This window comes from Rhodnius prolixus, unplaced genomic scaffold (genome assembly GCF_049639745.1).
Source record: "Rhodnius prolixus isolate KJV_2025 unplaced genomic scaffold, Rpr scaffold_2, whole genome shotgun sequence".
NCBI classification, from domain to species: Eukaryota; Metazoa; Arthropoda; class Insecta; order Hemiptera; family Reduviidae; genus Rhodnius; species Rhodnius prolixus.
Window position 1 is genome coordinate 14,932,237 of NW_027411592.1, and position 19,357 is coordinate 14,951,593.

At 29.4% G+C, this 19,357-nt stretch overlaps 1 protein-coding gene across 1 annotated transcript; it reads left to right on the forward strand.

The window, feature by feature from the left end:
• The first annotated feature begins 1,425 nt into the window (after positions 1-1,425).
• On the forward strand, positions 1,426-18,526 carry LOC141449069 (proton-coupled amino acid transporter 1-like). The gene is made up of 10 exons (XM_074118121.1): positions 1,426-1,746; positions 6,987-7,209; positions 14,656-14,806; positions 14,885-15,009; positions 15,722-15,806; positions 16,232-16,504; positions 16,680-16,855; positions 17,600-17,772; positions 17,901-18,125; positions 18,322-18,526. The coding sequence occupies exons 1-10, from the start codon at positions 1,728-1,730 to the stop codon at positions 18,381-18,383; spliced, it is 1,512 nt and encodes a 503-aa protein (XP_073974222.1). The 5' UTR covers positions 1,426-1,727; the 3' UTR covers positions 18,384-18,526.
• The last annotated feature ends 831 nt before the right edge of the window (positions 18,527-19,357 follow it).

The window sequence follows — 19,357 nt, forward strand, 5'->3', positions numbered from 1 at the left end:
CATTTTTAATATGCATTAATTTCTCAACATAATTAGTAGAAACACTTGTGTTTACAAAAAATGTTTACAATTCTAATACTATTAACCATTCTTTAAAAACATTTGGAAACAATTGTACAGATATAAATTCTTTTTTTTTAAATATCTTAATAATGTTGTCAACTTGTGTTTTCTGCAGGATGATACAAAAGATTTAATTTTGAAAGAAATGTTGCAACTCGAGTCACTTTTAGAAGCATTTATCATTCCCTGAATAAATAACCATGACCTTGTCGTTTTTCATTGCTATTAATCTCAGTTTTCATTTTTCAATCATTTTAGAATATTCAGAAAATTAAAAGCTTGTGCTTAGAATCCAATTTCTAAATTAATTTTTAAATATTGATAAAAGTACAATAAATTTCATGGAAAAAATTAGCAGTGGGGAACAGTACTATCTTTGATAAGAATGTAATTGTTGCTTCCAAAATAATTAAAATTACTTGTAGAGGGAACCACTGATTACTGTCAAAACTTCTCTTTTCACTTCTATGTGCTGCAAATCTGTGGTATCTTCCTGGTTGCTGGCGTTTAGTAATTTTTTAACATTTAAACCCTCCCTTTTTAATAGTTTTAACTGAAAGTGGAGGTTGTTTTGTATTAAGATTGTTTAGAATGAGACGGTGCAAAAGAAAAGAATGTTTAAAATTCTTCTGTTTAAAAGCTGATGATGTGTTAACAATTACAGTTTGGATCATTGATCTTTCAGAGAAGGTCCAAAGATGTTTAAAAATAGACTTCATGACAATGCACTTTACTTTATTTTGGAGTACAAACGATTAAAAAACAAAATTTTCTAAGAATATTTTCAATAATTGAATTCATAGATTATTGACAGTAGTTTTGTCAGTTTCATTTAGTTTAAAGACAACAAGTCTCATCAACATCAACAATATTTCTTCTGGTACTTTATAATCAGTCTAAAAAGGATCCTGAAATCCAGAATGAATGAATTTAGGGCAGATCCGATTGTAAACTACAGGTACAATCTCTCTTTCGAGGAAGCTCTGTCGCATAGTTCTTGAAAAATCGGCGCTACGGGGAAACAAGGGTAAGATTTGTAATACTGGGGGTAACTAATTTTGGTGTATCTTCTTTAAAACAAAAGAATATTGAATATAAAATATTCTTGTTGGTTAAGGATTCTTGCCGATTATTGAATTTCAATTTGTCCACTTAGGAGTCTGGAATATTTCAGAATAAAGTCACAAAAAGACATTTTTTGTTTTCTTAGTTCGTTATCCCTTTAAAAATTAGTGGAAATATTTCGTCATAGCAGTCCAGAAATTATGTCATTACAAATGAAAAATGTTTTATTGCATAAATTATTGCAATCCATGCTATTTTAAACATTATATAAATAAATGTTTTCAGTAATCCTTCCTTTTTAAGTTCTTTAATCGTTATGATTAATGTTGCCATAGTATTTCTTCAATTTCATTGCACCCATTCAATCACATCACCAATGGACAGGTTAATGCCAATCATGGTGAAGAATGTGGAATAAATTGGACTCAAACTCATGTGTTTTAATGTTTGCCAAAGATGTTGTTTTTGTTTAGCAAACGGGCCATATCTTACAAATTCAACGAGTTGGTTATTGTTAACTAAACCCAGTAGAAGGCAATCCGTCAGTCGAAAAAGAGTCGCCGAGCAGTTAAGGTACTTTTAAAAGCGAGTATTTTAAAATGACTTCTACAATTTACGGTAAGAACAATTTTTTCTTTTAATTTATTTTATAAATATATCTTCTCCAATTTCAGTTATGATGAGTTCATTTATTTTCCAAATTTTTTTTATATATTTTTAATTAATTAAAGATTTGAAAGATATTTGATTATTTTAGCAACTTAAACAAAAAAGTAACAGAACTATGGCTAGCTGAAGTTTCGTTTGAAAAAGCCTTCACCTAATTTTGTTTAAGAAATAAATAAAACACTTACGATTCCACTTCTTTGGAGTGGTTCATCAAGCAGTTAGAAAAAAAAAATACTGCTAATTACTTATTATTGTAAAAAAAAAAAAATAAGAAAATAAAAATTGTTTATTACATTTATCTCTTGTATTTACCCCAATTTTTTTAAAAAATGAAAAGTAAAATACGCGTCATTTAACTCTAAATTTGCTTTTAGCAAGTGACGTATTCTGTAAAGTTTTAACGTCATTAAATAAAAAAGTCAATAATTTGATTAAATACCTATTAGGTAGTCTAGTGTTTCTAACATTATTTAAACTGACAAGTAACGCATTTTGTGAACTTTGATAAGTATTAATTATGGCATTTTATTCGTACTTATTCTCTTATAAAATTTTTTAATAGTAGAGGTTTATTCTGTGAAACAGTTGGTTCACTTATATCTTCTCTCTTACTGATTTCAAAAGTTTTCGATTTTTCCACTTTATGCAACATCAAGAAAAAACAAATCAATGTACTTAAGAAAATCAACATTTAATGTTTTGTAATTTATTGTAAACAAGTAATTGCAAAATTACTTCCAAGTATTCCTCATGCTGAACTTAAATTTCATTCAAAATTAGAACTGTGGAACAACACCCGCAACCTCTTTCCATATAGGCTCGTTAATGCGCAAGTTAGTTGAAACGAATTATTATGAACAATCTCCAAATGTAGAAACTATCGTCAGATTTTTGTACGACATCGTTCAGTTTTACAGTGCGTTTACATTTAAATAGATTCAGTAATTTATTAAGTTGCTTTTAACCAAAGCCACCCCCCAGCAAATTAGTCAATCAGTGCTGAAGCTTTTCCATAGGAAAATTGTAGTAAAGCTTCTGGAGTTCGTGACGGATTAGACGAAAAACCGTTTAGAGTTGATCAGGGGGACGAAGAGGAAGCAATCAACATCCTCTTCCAGAACAAATTAATTAAGTGAAATATAACTTCTTTAGAAAATCATATCTTGTGGCAGCCATAAATTAACCCTTCTAACAAGATAGAGAATTGGAAATGAGGAAAAAACACTAAGTTTTTAATTGAAGAATTCATTTCTTATTTTGCCAAAATGTCTCAGGAGATGCTGCCTTTAAGTGAGGAGCCACGATAGCCGAGCGGTTGAAGGCAAGGTCCGGAAAGCTAAGAAGTATTGCGGTTCTGAAGCAGATTTATTAATTTTTTTAGCACTACTCCTTCCAAGAAAGTGGCACACTTGAAAAATATGTTTATATTTATATTACGACAGTAATCTTCTTTCTTTTTATTAATCTTGCTACAACTCATTTCCATAGTAGTATAAGTCAAGATATGGGAAGGTTAAAGTGAGATAAAAAATAATGAAATATAATCACAACAGGAAATCTAACAGTTTCATCACTACCATTTCGTTTACTTCCGCATTCCTTTAAGAAATTAGCTCAGATAAGCTCAGCTCAGGTAGGATATAAAAATCGTGCTGCTTCCTGTCTGTTCAGATGTATGAATGCCCACATCCTGAATATACTGTGAACTGAAAAGAAGATAAATGCACTTAATTTTAAAAAAATGAAAAAGCTATTCATCGATGTTCATGTGCGTAGGGGGAACTGTCTATATGAATGGTGCATTGTACGTCTTATGACTGGCCCAAATAATTGATAATTTTTTTGTTTTGTTTTAGAATGTATTTTAAAAAAGAAAAAAAATTTAAAAACATATTTCCTTTTTTATTTTTTTTAAATTTCTTTCTAATCTATAAGAAAATATTTAAGATTTCTAGAATTATCAAAAACCTTCAAAATGGGTTCTGTTTATTTTGTTTAACAAAAGGAAAGCTTATTTCATATCGAGTACCTTTTTACCGTTGTTACGTATCTTTTTTAATTTCAATATATTTAGTTATTTAGAAAAATGTGAAACAATTTGATTTAATTATTTATTATAAACAAGTATAATCACGTTATTGTTAAATAGTTTAGTACGTCACTTTACACACGTGCGTGAAAGGTGTTTACATTAGTTACTCGTTACGTGTTTATTTATTATATAATAATTTTTATTTTTATTGAGTAATAAGTTTTAGGTCAGCGATAATACACATTCGAATCGTAGCAGAAATTTTCAAAAAAAAAAAAAACAATTCAGAAAAGTGGTTCTTACGATTGTAGAATTATTCTTTAAACGCGGAACTTTTTTTTCAATACATTTATTGCGCCCTATTAACGTCAAAGATGCAGGACCACAAGACATTGCAGGATCATATACTAACGGGAAGCTATCCACGCCCACTGGCATCTTATCACATTTACGCCCACTTATCACATGTGATAAGTGTTCTTAATCATCACATGTGTGCAGTTTTTATAAAATTTCAGAAAAATCGTTGCAACAATTTTTGGAAAAAACTCAAAAAAGTTGAAAATCCATTCAGTAAAGAAGATCTTCCATGTGACAATTGTAAGAAGGACAAAAAAGCGCTCGTAATAGACCCAACGGTAAGATATGAAACAAACGACCCAAACCAAGCGGAAAAGGTGGATATTGAAAAGAAGGGAATTTATGAAAAGTGTATTCCCTTCTTCAAAGAAAAGTTCCGCGAGGAGTTCGGTGAGAGGGAGTATAGGGTAATGGGCCTTTGGTTCGGAGCCCGGGGAACCCTGCCAAGGCTTACGGTTGATTTTGCGAGAGAGATGGGTTTTTACTCTACCGGCCTCCACAATCTTGCTGAGTCAATTATTTTGGACTCCTTGGGAATTCTGCATCACCATATCTACGGTGCTTAAATCCTAAGGTGACTGTGTAATTATGGATTAGTGACGAGGTCAATATGTTTGTCTTTTATATTGACTGGGCATTCCCCTCATTGTTGTTTTTATATATATTTATTTATTTATGTATTTATTTATATTTTAGTTGTATATTTAGTAAATTTTATCTACATGTAAATAGTGATTTTATTGTTATTTCTTTAATGCACTACAAGTTGACTCTTTTAAATTAAAAGTTACCCGCAAAACGAGATGCAAGATTATCTGGTGGATTGATATGTAAGCTGTGTTTTAGCAACCTCACGGAGTTAGGCAGCACCGTTTGTTGTTCTTGCAACGAATTGTTTCTCTTGTTTCTCGCAAACAGAGAAATAGATACCCCACTGGCAGGTATCCAATCAATAAGAATCGTTTCAGCTTTTTGGTAGTTTTGGAGATATTTTATCGCTTGTGTCTTTTTAAAAATCACTTTTTTGGACACATGGTACTTTTGAACTGAGTGTTCCAATGAGAAATCGAAGAAATTTGACAAATGATCGCTATAACTTATCTATTCGAAAAAAAGTTTGGATTTCTCTTACCAATCTCATGAGAGCACAGTATTTGATCATGCAGACTTTAGCCTATGAATTTTCATCTACAAAATGTCAACAGGATTAAATTAATTGCTAAAGTTTAAAGAAAATAAATGGCCAGAAATATGAATTCCGGAAGAATTGTTTCTATTTTCCACGAAAACCATTGCAGCTGATTTCTTAAGACTTAATACATTAAATATTCAAGTAAAAGGCTACTTCTTAGTTTTAGTACTTCTGAAGAAGAGGGAAACAAAACTTTACTCTAAAATGAAATTTTCTAATCGGCTTTAGTCTCTCTGACCATTAAAAGGAATGAAATGTGCAGCGAAACTTCCTAATTCGAAGAATATCAGTAAAAGGGATGCATTATTTATGAGTAATTTATTAAGCGTTTCTTTGATTTTGCGATAAAAAAAAAAAACCTCAACGGTACCTTTATTAAAACTAGACATATGGAGACTAACGCTTCAGAAGTTTGTGAAGTCACGTTTTATTCAAAGTCGCAAATTATTACAGAAGGTGAATAAGATGAAAGTGAAATGAGTTTTTACTTGAAAATTCAAAGTAATTGTAAAAATGTGTTATTATTGCTCCGACCAGATTGTTTAGTATTTTTTTTAATTTTTTTTAGTAATTAATTACTATGTTAAATAATGGTATTAAGTCTAAAGAAATCAGCTGCAATGGTTTTCTTGGAAAATAGAAACAATTCTTCCGGAATTCATATTTCTGGCCATTTAGTTTCTTCAATTATTAATTACTAATTAGTAATTCATAATTTAGTAATTAATTTTTTTTTTCAAATCTACTCAACTCTGATAAATAAATTGATTGGAAAATCAACTATTTTTTGTTAAGATGACCTTCCATTTTGAAACGAAAGAGAAATTTTGCATTAAGTGGTCATCACTGAACATGCGAAAATTAATTTTTATCTTTATTAAAATATTTTCTCGAATTTTAAGGAAGGAAAGCAATACAAAATAAGGCTATAAATTGAAAATTAATTTGTTTTTTCTCATGACGTAATCGATATTTTAACGAAAAAATAAGCGTTAAGTAATAGTTAAAAAAGTTAAACCGAATTATTGTTCTTAATAATAACTTTTTCCTATTTAGTTATGTAAAAATTTAAAAAACAAAACAAAATAAAGTTACTTTTCGTGTCTTTTTTTCTGTCCGATACATTAAACCAATAATTTAACCGGTACTCATCATTTATCACTTTGCGAAGTTATGAATATAATTATTTTATTATCTTTTCAATGCCAATGTGTATTCTATTGGGTGTCATTCATTTTGCTTTTTAAGCGATTGTCTTGGCTAGTCACCATTCAGTAGATTGTCTAGCGTCGGTTAGACATTGACTGACACAACTTCAGGTGCACACCGTTATTATTTTGTGTTCATTTTAAAAGTAAATTATAGTTGCTTTTATAGTGAATAAATTAAAATTTTAAAGTGTGTGAAAAACTTGAACAAGTTTACAAACTTTTTTCATATTGCTTTACTAGTTAATTTTTAAAACTATATTAAAAAAAAAAAAAAGTTTTATCTACAGAAAAAAAAATCGTTTAGGACATTGATAAAATAATTGTGTCGAGTACTTAATATTGTTTTCTTCATTTAACCATATCGCATAGAGGATTTAAAAATTTTATTTACCAGATAAATATCAGTTACTGCCAAGTGCGGAGCACTCGGATCTTTCTAATAGGTGTCAAACAACAATGTCTAAACAATCAACAACGACAACATCAGAAAGAGCGGAAGCAATGGAAATAAAAAGTGAACATTCAAGAAATAATTCTACACCAAAAAGTCCTACAGAATTGATGACAAAATCAGCAAATTCTGTACGATCAGAATGTACAGTTATACATCGCACTTCGTAAGTAGTTTTTTCTTTCCTTTAACTTTAACTGTAACTGCAAGTATTTATTCATTAAAATGGCGGTCCTTTCTTTTCATTTAAAGTAAGGGTTCGTCAGTAACTTAAGGATAGAGAAGAAGGATAGAGTTATAAAAGCTTTGATTACAGAAAGTTATGATTATAGTCCTACCTAACTCTTCACAAAAAAAATTGATATCAATTAGATTTCATTGTAATTTGAATAGTTAATTTGTATAAATTTAGATATTTCAGTTTGTGACATTGACACATTAAAATGTAGGGTAAACACCTTAGAACCGTGGTAATAGAAAGAATAACTTTTTGATTTTGTTTATTCTTCACGCCATCTATCATTCCTAAGTTTTATAAACCAAAGAAAACATTTAATATTTTTTACGCTAAAAACGTACAAAGTTTTACCCATAATTTACAAATAATTTATTCTAAAATAATAATTATAGAATTGCTTAGGTAAACAAAGGTACATATCAGTTTCATACTAGTTGTTTTTGTCTGTGAGTTCATTACAGCTCCAAATCAACACCACACTTCTACACGCGAAACTTTCAGTATATATTTTCAGAATAGCAATTTTACAGAATATAAACATGAAAAAATTTCGTGCGGTTAAAAGCAGCAGGATGCTTCTATTAGTTACTTGCAAGAAATAACGATATCTAATACCTTCATCATAAGTTTTGATGGTAACATTTCAGCTACCAATTAGGTGTCGTGGACGGAGGCGACTATCAAACATACTTAACTGTAAATTTTTTTTATTAACCATTAAATAAAATCCAAGGCCTAAGACCGGAAATCGAACCCAGCACCACAATATTACATATTAGCTTCACAGGTCTCGCCTCTAACCGCTTAACTACCGTGGCGCCTAACTTTCAGTATTTGCTGCACACACACAAAAAAAAATTATTAAAGAGCTAATTTACGTTTACAAAATACGAATGTACTTGAATAATTAAAAAATAATTTAAAACAAAAAATAAAATAGCAACAGAACTAATTCACTAAGGCTAGTATGTGTAATCGTCAGTAAATGGATTGTATCAGTAAGGGCACATTATAATAGTTTTGTGATAGTCTATTTTACCATCATTTTTGATAACATTATCATTTTATTCAATTTTTTTTTAACATCATCGTCATTGAGATTTCCTAATGTACATTTTTGTTTTTGTATACTACTTCAAAGCTAAGGAGATATTTATTATAATACATACATGAAACAATATTTCGAAACTTTATGATTTCCTTAAAAACACTAAATCTTAGAAATACATTGCTTGCGCAAAAATTCGAAAGACATTTATTTCTTTGAATGATATGTTTTAACTCTATTTAAGATTCCAGGAAAAGATTGAGTATAGACAATAAAAATTCGTCAGTGAAATAGGACTTTCCCCTAATTACAGCCAATAGAATTAAAATTAACATTGAGGCCATAACTTTTGGTTGTCCTAGGTACTAGCAAGAACATTAGGCACCATAATTCTCATGTCCCCATTATTATTGTTCTTTTTTTTTCTTTCTTTTTTTCATAGTAATTTAAATTGTCTCGTGTCGAAATCTGACAATATACAAAGAATACAAAGCAATCTAAATGCTCTCATTCTTTATGACGGAACTCCGTTTTCTTGGAGTTCCAGCTAATAATTCCTAGACAAGTAATGATTCAATTGACGAAGGTTTATCGTTCTTTATCAGCTTACTACGTAGGTCTTAAATTTGATTTCATTGTGGTGCAGAATCTGGCATAGTGCCGCTTTGATGCTTACAGTGAGCTAATACCAGTAAAAGATCAGTAAACCAACCATTCTAGCTTAAGAAAAAAGTTGTCTATAACTTTAAATTTTTGTAATATCTCTCATAATGCTGGTTAAAAAAATGTACTCGTATTGAACGATTTGCACAATGGCACTTTCATATTATTACTGCAGAGCCCTCGGTCAATTGGAGAATAACAAATAGTTCGCCAAAAAAAATGTATTTTATTCATTTTTTTCATATAAAAATTCTTTGATTTCAACTAAAAATTCGTCATTGTTTATTTCTTTACCGCAATATAACCGTCAATTTAAAGAATTATTGTCAAGTGCTTTATGATTATAAAATTAATACATGTAGATTGCATTCTTTTAATTAGCACGATAAGTATTTGAACAGAGTTGAATGATTATGGCTCCATTGAAATATTTTTGTAATGTTAATTAAAGAATAACAGAGAGAAGTATTGTTTTTTTTTTTTTAAAAAAAAAAAAAAGAATCTAACTGTATAGAGAAGTTTAGCCTTTAAAACTTGAAAAAAATCGTTGAAACAATTATTGAAATTACGTTTAATCATTGAAAAAATGCTTCCATATTAAATTGAGAATGATAAAAAGAAGTAATTTATAGAAAACAATTCTAAAACCGTTCAAATATGTTTCTGCTATTTAACCCAAATGTGTGGTTTTATATTTATTAATTATTAAGAAGGATGGACAAATTAAGGAAAGCGAATCAGACTAATTTTCCAACCTTTTAATTCAACGATTGTCAAGTCTCCATTTAGTTCCCTAATTAGTTTTGCATCAAGTATCCACATATCGGAGTGTAGGCATCTTTCACGGACAAACCTCGCCTTTAATGGCTTCAGATAACTACGTGCTCCATATATTTCTAGGTGTTCCTCTTCTATTTTTCTCTGGAGGTTTTTCCCAATTAAGAACTTTATAGAAGCCGCTTTTCATTCATGAGAAACACAAAGTGATTTAGAAGAAAGTAGAAATCTTCGTTTACTGATACAATCTGTGATTGTTCACTTTGCATTAACTATTTCTCTTGTAATATTCTCGAAAAACCTTATCAACGCCGAAATTTGTTATAACCTCTTTCACAGACCTATTTCATCGCATTCAAGTTTTCTGCTTTTCAGGGACCAACGTAAGGATCTATCCAACACCCAGCTTTTTACCAAAATGCTTGGTTTAGTTTACAGTTTTAGAATATTGAGGATAACAATTGAGAGGTTTTTAAGTTTAATAAATTCTACAATACAAAAATAGGATAAATAATGTAGTTAATTACCCAATTAATGAAAGTTATTCAAACTTATGTTTGCATAAGCTCAGATTCTAGTTTTATTGAAGGCACGTACAAACAAAAGAATAATTCAACATAAATTCTTTTCGTCATTACTATTTTGTTTAAATTAAATTAATTTCTATCTCATTATTAAGTAGTTTGTAAATCTAAAATTTCAAGTAGTTTTTGATTGCTTCGCTAAATGATTTTCATTTGAAATTTTTATTGTGACGTACTATTCGAGGAATATTTTCTTCCATTTCAACAGACAAAACAATTAACCAATATATATTATTTTCGCTTTCGGCTGATTACATGAATTATTGCAAAAATATTCAATTTACTCAATTTAGTTTAATGATTAGGTTCTTAGTAGATCTAAAATTTGTAGTGGTTTTTTATTGCTTCGCTAAATGATTTTCATTTGAAATTATTATTATGACGTACTATTCGAGGAATATTTTCTTCCATTTCAACAGACAAAACAATTAACCAATATATATTATTTTCGCTTTCGGCTGATTACATGAATTATTGCAAAAATATTCAATTTACTCAATTTAGTTTAATGATTAGGTTCTTAGTAGATCTAAAATTTGTAGTGGTTTTTTATTGCTTCGCTAAATGATTTTCATTTGAAATTATTATTATGACGTACTATTCGAGGAATATTTTCTTCCAATTTAACCAGACAAAACAATTAACCAATATATCGTCGCCTAAGAAGTGATACCTCGTAACTAGAAAATATCAACTTTACAGGAGAAGGAAAAAAACAGGATATAAAATTCATTTTAAGGCATACAGTAATTCTTCTTTCAATATTAACTATTAGTGTGACTGTCGTCTTGAAAGTGCATGATTGAAAAGAAATTTTTTTTCAACATTTATTTATTTTTTCAACATTTATATATAAAAATGTAATTTTCGTTGAAATTTTAGTTACGAGGTATCACTTCTTAGGCGACGATATTCGGCTGATTATATGAATTATTGCAAAAATATTCAATTTACTCAATTTAGTTTTTTAATTGTAATAATTGGATAAGAGAGAAAAAAAAAATTGCGAGTTAATAATGTTCTTTTGTTTAACTGATTTTGCTCGAATCCTTCCAGTTGAATGTCTCTTGATATATATCTGTTATTCTTGATTCCTTTTTAGGTTTGAGACATTTGGTTAGCACAAAGCCAACCTAAATGAGGCAGAAATAGAAAGACCAATTACTCTCAAAGCAAGAGTTGATTATCAAGACCACATGTCTGACTAACTTATTTGGAAATTCATTTAAATTAATGATAATAGGAGCCATAATTTTAATTATCTTTAGTGTCTATCTATATTTTACATTCTCTATCTCCTTTTGGAATTCACCAATAAAAAACTCGGTTAATGTCCCCAAGAACTGAAACTTACCCAAGATAATTATTGTAATATTTATCAAACAGAAGCGCTTTAAGTGTTGTTCAAAGATACGAATTTTAAAGTGGGGAAAAAAATGTGAAGTGGTACTCTCTAATTTGGGTAAATTCCGTAAGTAATGTAAAAACAGGGTTTTTTACTTTTTTAAAAAAATAATTGCCGTGTTGGTAACAAATGATTTAAATTTTTTTTGATAATCCTAACACTCATAAAATACTCAAGAGGATTTGTTAAAAGCCTAGTTTGGAGAAAATAGCCTGATGGAATGCGAATTTCCTGACGAGTACGATTTCCGCTATCTTTTCAAAAACCATCCGAGCTTATCTCTTTGGACAAACTAGTACATTAAACACTTTTAAATAAAGCAACAGCTTTTGTTTAAAGCTGTTTTTCAGAATAGTTTATTCCTGGGTGGAGTAAAGCTTTGTTCAAAGAACCATTTCAAGGAATCGAACGGAATTACCTCCAATACATTATTTAGTGGAAATTAAATAATTCTAAAATCGAAGAAATTAGGACTGGAGGCCATATCTCTTTTTTAGCATTCAAATATCTTCTTTCAGGGAAAGACAGTTGGGTTTTTTAATTCAATAATTACTCTTGAAAATTATTTCATACATCATCTGGCTGGCGAAGATAGCATTAATGAAATTCTTGTATATTTGTTTGCTCCATTATTTTCAGTTTTATTTTCTATTTAGTAGTTAATTGGAAAAGGAAGTAATTGTGAACGGAATTGTGAACGTAATTACATAATTCCGAGGTTCTAGACTGATTCTATGTCCTCACATCCGACCATTCGATGGATCATTAGGTCTTTTCTATTTTCTCTAAACTATCTGATTATATATGTATAAATGTTGTAATTTTAACTTCTTTTATTAAGTTTGCAAGGTCACTTTATTAGAACATATATCAATTTTAGTTTTTGTCTTTTACAAAATAACCTTAAGCATCCAGGTTGGAGGATTTTTTAACTTTTTTTTAACCATTATTTCTCATTTAAAAAGTAATTTACATATAATTGGTTACTGATCAATAACCTTAAGAAGTACAATTTGCTCTTAAGATCAAGTTCTAAAAAATCCATTCCTTACTCAATACTATGCGCTAGAAATATTTTCGATTTGATAAAAACACGAGGTATTGCGTACCCAATTATCTGTTCGTCAAATTTATCGTAATGGAATAATACAATGCGCAGTACTGGCTTTTTCCCTAGATTTGACCTTTAAAAATAGAAATTCTTAAAAAAAAAGTTAATTATTATCAAAAACTCATTTATTTCGGAGGCATAGAATATTTATCTTTGATATTAATTAATCCTAAAAATAGACGTGGAATTTTTATTTTAATATTATAATAATTTAAAGAAAGTGATCAAAATAACTGTTCTATTACAATTTGCAATTCAATTTTTAATCGCTAGATAATTGTAGTAAAAAAATAACTTCTCGAATATGAATAACTTAAACATTATTAAATAATGAACTAAATGTCTAAAACAAAAAGGGTGATTACATTTGCTAGTTTAGGATTTAGTTTGACTAGAATCTTAAAAGAATACTCTCAATACAGTCAGGAATATATCGTATGAGATTGATATATGTTTAAAAGACAGAGACCGTAGGACCTTACTACAGGTAAATGCAGAAACACAACCACAAGATAACTGTTCTCAACTCTTTAAAATAAACAATTATAACTGACAATAATTCTAAAATTATGACCCTGTGAGTTTCTCTGACAGTTTCAAGATAGAAGAAGAAGGAGTCGTAGTACACTGTGATAATGCGAGATGTGATATCTTGGTTAGCCTAAAAAAAAAACTGGCATTCCGGGCAGAGTTAGTGGCTTTATATTTGTACTGCCCAGAATATAAGAGGTTAATTAATTTCAGATTCGAAATTATCTCATTTATCTAGACTGCACAACTGGCTACCAAATGCTGTGAAGTTAATTCAAGAAGCGGGAGTCTGCCTAGACGGAAATTCTTATTAATATTTAAATAGTAGGAGGGAGGGCTACTGCAAACGTTCTACTTATGATAACCTGGAACAATGATGTATGTGGCTTAATAATAATAAAATAACCCTCAATGGTAGAAAGCCTAGGTATTCTATGGATCTGAGGATGAATGTTTTCACGTTGTATGCAGACTAGCCATGAAAACGAGAGCTTTTCATTTATGTGTATGAGTTGAAGAAATCGCTAATAGAAAGGACGAGATAAATGATCACTGCAAAGTGTACCATCCTATACCGAATCAGAGAACGAAATGCGCTGCGCTACGAACATGATCTACTAAGGGTGAGAAACAACTAAAAAAAAAAAAATCCTAATGTACAAATCTATATGGAACGCGGTAAAGAGAAATGTCTACGTACCAAGCTGTACATTTAAACTTTTCATTTCACTAACCACATCTAGTGTCGATTTAGAGTAACTAACTACGTACTCAAATGAAACAAACAATTCTAACTTTATACTAGACAGAAAATTTAAGGTAGATTCAGCTTCTCAGTTCCAAATAACAAATTTTCTTTTACTGAATTAGTGTATAAAATTTATAAATAAAATACTTAATTTATTAGACCGTAAAACTTATTTAGTATAAATGTTTCCTACTTGAGGCTACAATAATCTCTCTTGAGTGAAATTCTAAATTTGTATTATTATTTAAATTAAAGGGAGTCAACATCTTGAAGTATAAAACGCTCATAGCCTTTCTCCAGTACACTGCCGGTTAATTTTTTTTTATTATATATTATTTTATTAATTATTTTGCGCTCTATATTCTTATTATTATTAGAGATTCGCAATAATCTAGCATACAGTTAATGTTCTAGTATTACGTTTGAATGTTTTTAATATTTAATTTTATATGTTTTGCGATCTGCATTAACTTCTAGCAAATTGGCATTTTAATATTTTTTGTTAAGGTACTTGGAAACGATGATACATTTCCTAAAAGGGAATATTGGAAGTGGTGTATATGCAATGGGTGATGCTATAAAAAATGCAGGGCTTTTGTTTGGAAGTTTAGGAACCATTCTTCTAGGACTAGTGTGCTTGTACAACGATCATATTCTGGTATGTAACAATTTAGTATTCCACATGTTAAAAAGTAGTAATTCTTACAGCATTAACACCTTCTATTTGACATTTCAGGTACAAAGTTCAGTAAAAATTAGGGATAAACTTAAATTGCCAAACGAGCCAAACCTACCAGAAACAATAGAACTTTGTTTCGAACACGGACCGATAGTGTTTAGGAAATGGAAAACGTTTGTTAAGTAAGTGTACAAATAATTATTTAACGTTCAAAAATTATTAGAATGTTATTTACTTAGTCCCCACCACATCTATTTTGTGGAGTAGAGGATTATTAGAATGTTGAAAAAATAAAATTATTAGCGTTCATAAAACAAATGATGTTTGTTCGCAAATCTAAAAATAATTCACATTTGTCAAGGGAATTGCTTTGAAGATCGATAGATAATTTTTTTGTTTTTTCATTGGCTACTTAACGAACAGGAAGAATAAGATTGTTCTGTACAAAAGCTTTCAGTTTTATTATTATTTTTTTTTTTTTAACAGCAGCTACAAACCGATAATAGAAAATTCCTTAAAAAATCTCAAAACTTGAGAAAAACATGAAAAAGCAAAAATTTAATTTTTCGAAATAAAACATTTAAATAATTAGGATATTTAGAAGAGTTTTGAGTATGTTTATCAGGCAATTTACTAGAATTTGTTAAATTTCAGTTGCATTATTTTGGTATTTGCAAAGGAACCTTTAGAGTTTCAAAAACCCATTTGTTTTCTTAAGTAGATCAAATATGAAGTTTTTTGTTTGTGTAAAAAATATTAATAATGGTTATTACATTGATTTTAATAGTATAACAGCTATTAAGGAATGAGTTTCTAATAAATACATTTTGATCTAATGTAAATTCGGAGTTGAAAACCAATTTTATTATCATTCTCTTTACATCATATTTACAGATACTTGGTGAAAGGATTTATAATCGCCACTCAACTAGGATTTTGTTCCGTATATTTCATCTTTGTTTCATCAACTATGCACATTGTAAGTACCTATTATGTTTTAGTAATTTTTAAAAAATGATGTGTCAAACATACAAAGTCCTCTTACGGTAAATCATATGTCTGTTTTCAAATTCTCAAAATTTTACTAAATTCCAAATTCAAGTTAATTTATTGGAGAGCGTTTAAATCCTCTTAAACTAAAACTTAGTTTCTCTAGAGAACTTCTGAATAAAAGATTATAGTGTTTGATTATGCAAAATTTGTTAAAGACTTCGACACCATTTTTCCTTGTTTCTTTGCTTACATAATGAGTAATTCCCCACAAAGTAATTTTCGCAGAAAAATGTTTAAAATAAATTGATAGTTTTTAATATAATTACGTAATTTGGAGGGTTTTGTCTGATGTTATAAGGAAATCTTAGTATTTTGAAGAACATATCTTTTTTACACATTTTTTTTTTTCAGGTAATGAAAGATCACGGTTATGAATATGATTTTAAATTATATATGGCGATGACTCTTGTACCAATAGCACTGTCAGCTTTAATTAGATCACTAAAATTTTTAACACCTGTGTCATTACTATCAAATGTTCTAATGCTTTCTGGAGTGTGTTTGACATTTTATCTATGTAGTCAAGATTTACCTAGTATCTCAGAAAGAAGGCTAATTTCTGATTTTGGCACATTACCACTCTTTTTTGGAACAACAATTTATGCTTTTGAAGGCATAAGTTTGGTTAGTATTTTCATATTAATATTGCTAAGCAAATAAGAAAAAGAAATAATTTTTCAATAATTTAGATTATTACTCGTATTTTTTTTTTTTGTAGACAAGTCGCTTATTATTCAAATTTTTGAATTGATAGAGATAAATTCATGAAAAGAGTGACTCTATTTTTTTTTAATTACAGGTGATTCCTCTGCACAATGAAATGAAGAATCAGAAACAGTTCTCTTCAAAACTGGGAGTTTTGAATGTTGGACAATGTTTTGTCATACTAATAGCTGTTTCAATGGGTTGTATAGCTTACTTAAAATTTGGAGATAATGTCCAAGGCAGTATTACTCTCAACTTGGACCGTGGCATGTAAGTTAAATTTCCTGCTTGACTAGTTCTTATTTTATGATATCACTTTATCAATTAATTACAATAAAAAGTACACTGCAGTATTAATAACATATTATTTGATATGTCGTCGAGCCACAAACTGAGTCTATCTCCAGAACGGGAGCAACTTCTCGGACATACGAACCTCTCCCAAGCGCTCTTCAAGGCTACGCCGCCTAAGGTGTTCTTTGTTGCCTAAATTTCATTGAAGAAAAGGTGAAAAGAAAGCTGATGGATGAGGCGGCACAGTTCCTAGTTTAGCGTCAAATTGAGAGTTTTAGTATGTCTGGACTGATAAAATTAATTATACTTCTTTTATGAAAATAATTCATTGATTTTTTTTTTTCTTTAAATTGAGCTTTGAAATTAATCATTGCATTTTAATAATTTTTCTAAGCACATATACACATTATGCGTTGTCATTTAGCAGTTTTCCTAGAGGGGTCCGCGAAATCTTTTTAAAAAATATAAAATTCTAATGTGCAAAAGAGAATTGATTAATTTTATTAGCTGACTTTTTTCTTTCTTTACTTTTTTTTATATCACTTTATTACATTACCTTTTGTTTAATTATTAAATAAATAATTAGGTAAAATTTGTGTAAGTTAATCAGAAAGAAGTACAGACTTCTTTTTATTCATCATTCTGATTATTTCCTGCAGAAGTTTTACATTTCACTTAAGTGATGTAAGGAATCCCTGACATAAAACACTTATTTTCCAGAATCTCAGAAACGGTCATGTCATCAGTAGCTTTAGCAATTCTGCTCACTTACGCCATCCAATTTCACGTAGCTGTGGACGTGATCTGGTGGGATCTAGTCGCAGCAAGAGGACCATTTAAACATATGCTAGCCTTCGAAATGCTATTGAGAATAGGACTAGTTCTTTTTACTTGTAAGTCAAATTTTTCAATGAAAAATGTTTTTTTTGACAAAAACATTACCCTTTCGAATATTTTAAGATATCTTTCTGTTGCTTAGTTCAATTTACAATCGAAATTAATTATTATGTTTGTTTAATAGTTTTCTTGGCTTTGGTGGTACCACACTTGAATCTATTCATTTCCCTGATAGGGGCAATGTGTAGTACAGCACTTGCATTGGTATTTCCTGCACTTTGTGATATAGCCCTTAGAACCTGTCCTGTAGAAGAAGGCAGATTACAATCTCGTTCAACAACTGGTCAGGCTTTTAGATTTTTTATGGATGGATTTACACTCATCTTGGCCCTAACTGGATTTCTTACAGGTATGCTCTTGATTTTAACCCATACCTTTTTTTTGTACCACATTTCTGTTACTATTAAATTCAATTAATGTATAAACTGGTTTATTAGAGTTAAACAATTTTAAACTCTTTAAAAGTAAATCATTATGTTCTGTTAGATATAATTATATTTCAAAATATATTCCTCAGAATTAATCTTGTTACTTTATGATTGAAGGTACGTTCTACAGTGTGGTTGCCATTGTACAGGCGTTCTGGAATGAAACTCCAATTTTATAAATATGAAAAACTCCAAAATTTCAAGATCTTATACGACTTTGATATTTTTATTTGGTTTTTACCAGAAATTTGTACATTTGTGTATATGTATATATACGTTAAATCTTTGTACTGTAAATATATTTTTATATTTCTTTTTTATATTTCTTGTTTTTTTCTTAATTTTACTTTCCTGAAAATCATTTCTCAGTCACTATGATTTGGTTTATTTTCTCTCATTTTCATTGCAAGTTCGTGTTTGTGCCAATCTATTAAAAGAAATAAATAAATAGACCTTACTCAGTGGATCTGATTCCTAAAAACGATTTTGATGAGCTGTGTTTCTTATCATACTATTTTCCATTAAAATTTAATAACTTCATTCGAAAGTAAGAAACCCTACAGTTCTACAAGAAAGTAGGACTCACGCTATTTCTAGTATATGATTTTATTCAATGTATCCTCTTTATATTGAAGATCATGTTTTTGTCATTCATGTCATTCATGTTTTTGAAGATTAAAATTAAAATTTAATGTTGTACAAAATAATTGTTTAATTGGACCGTTAGCAAGCGCTTATTAACAACAGTACAAATTTACGAGGCAGATTATTGGAAATCAGTGAACATCCTATCCTTATGCTTTATTGAATAAAGAACCTTTTTTGTTTACTGCCAATTTGCTTTCACAAGTTTGCAACAATTCTGGAAATAATACCTCTGTATCTGCCATGATTGGCTAGAATAAAGCTTAATACAATATATTAATAATGTATTATCAACTATTAAAGTAATTGAATAAATTACAGTACTAAAGGTTCAATAATTATGGAGAAAAGTTCAGTATTTGTAAACTAATTTTAAAAGTTTATTTATTTTAATTCTAGCAAGTGGAGTTAGTGGAAGAAAGGTTGTTGTAGAAAGTTATTTGTGGGTACTGGTAATGCGGGCTGGTAGTTTGCTCGGGTCATCTCATTTACCTCTAAAGGTACGCTG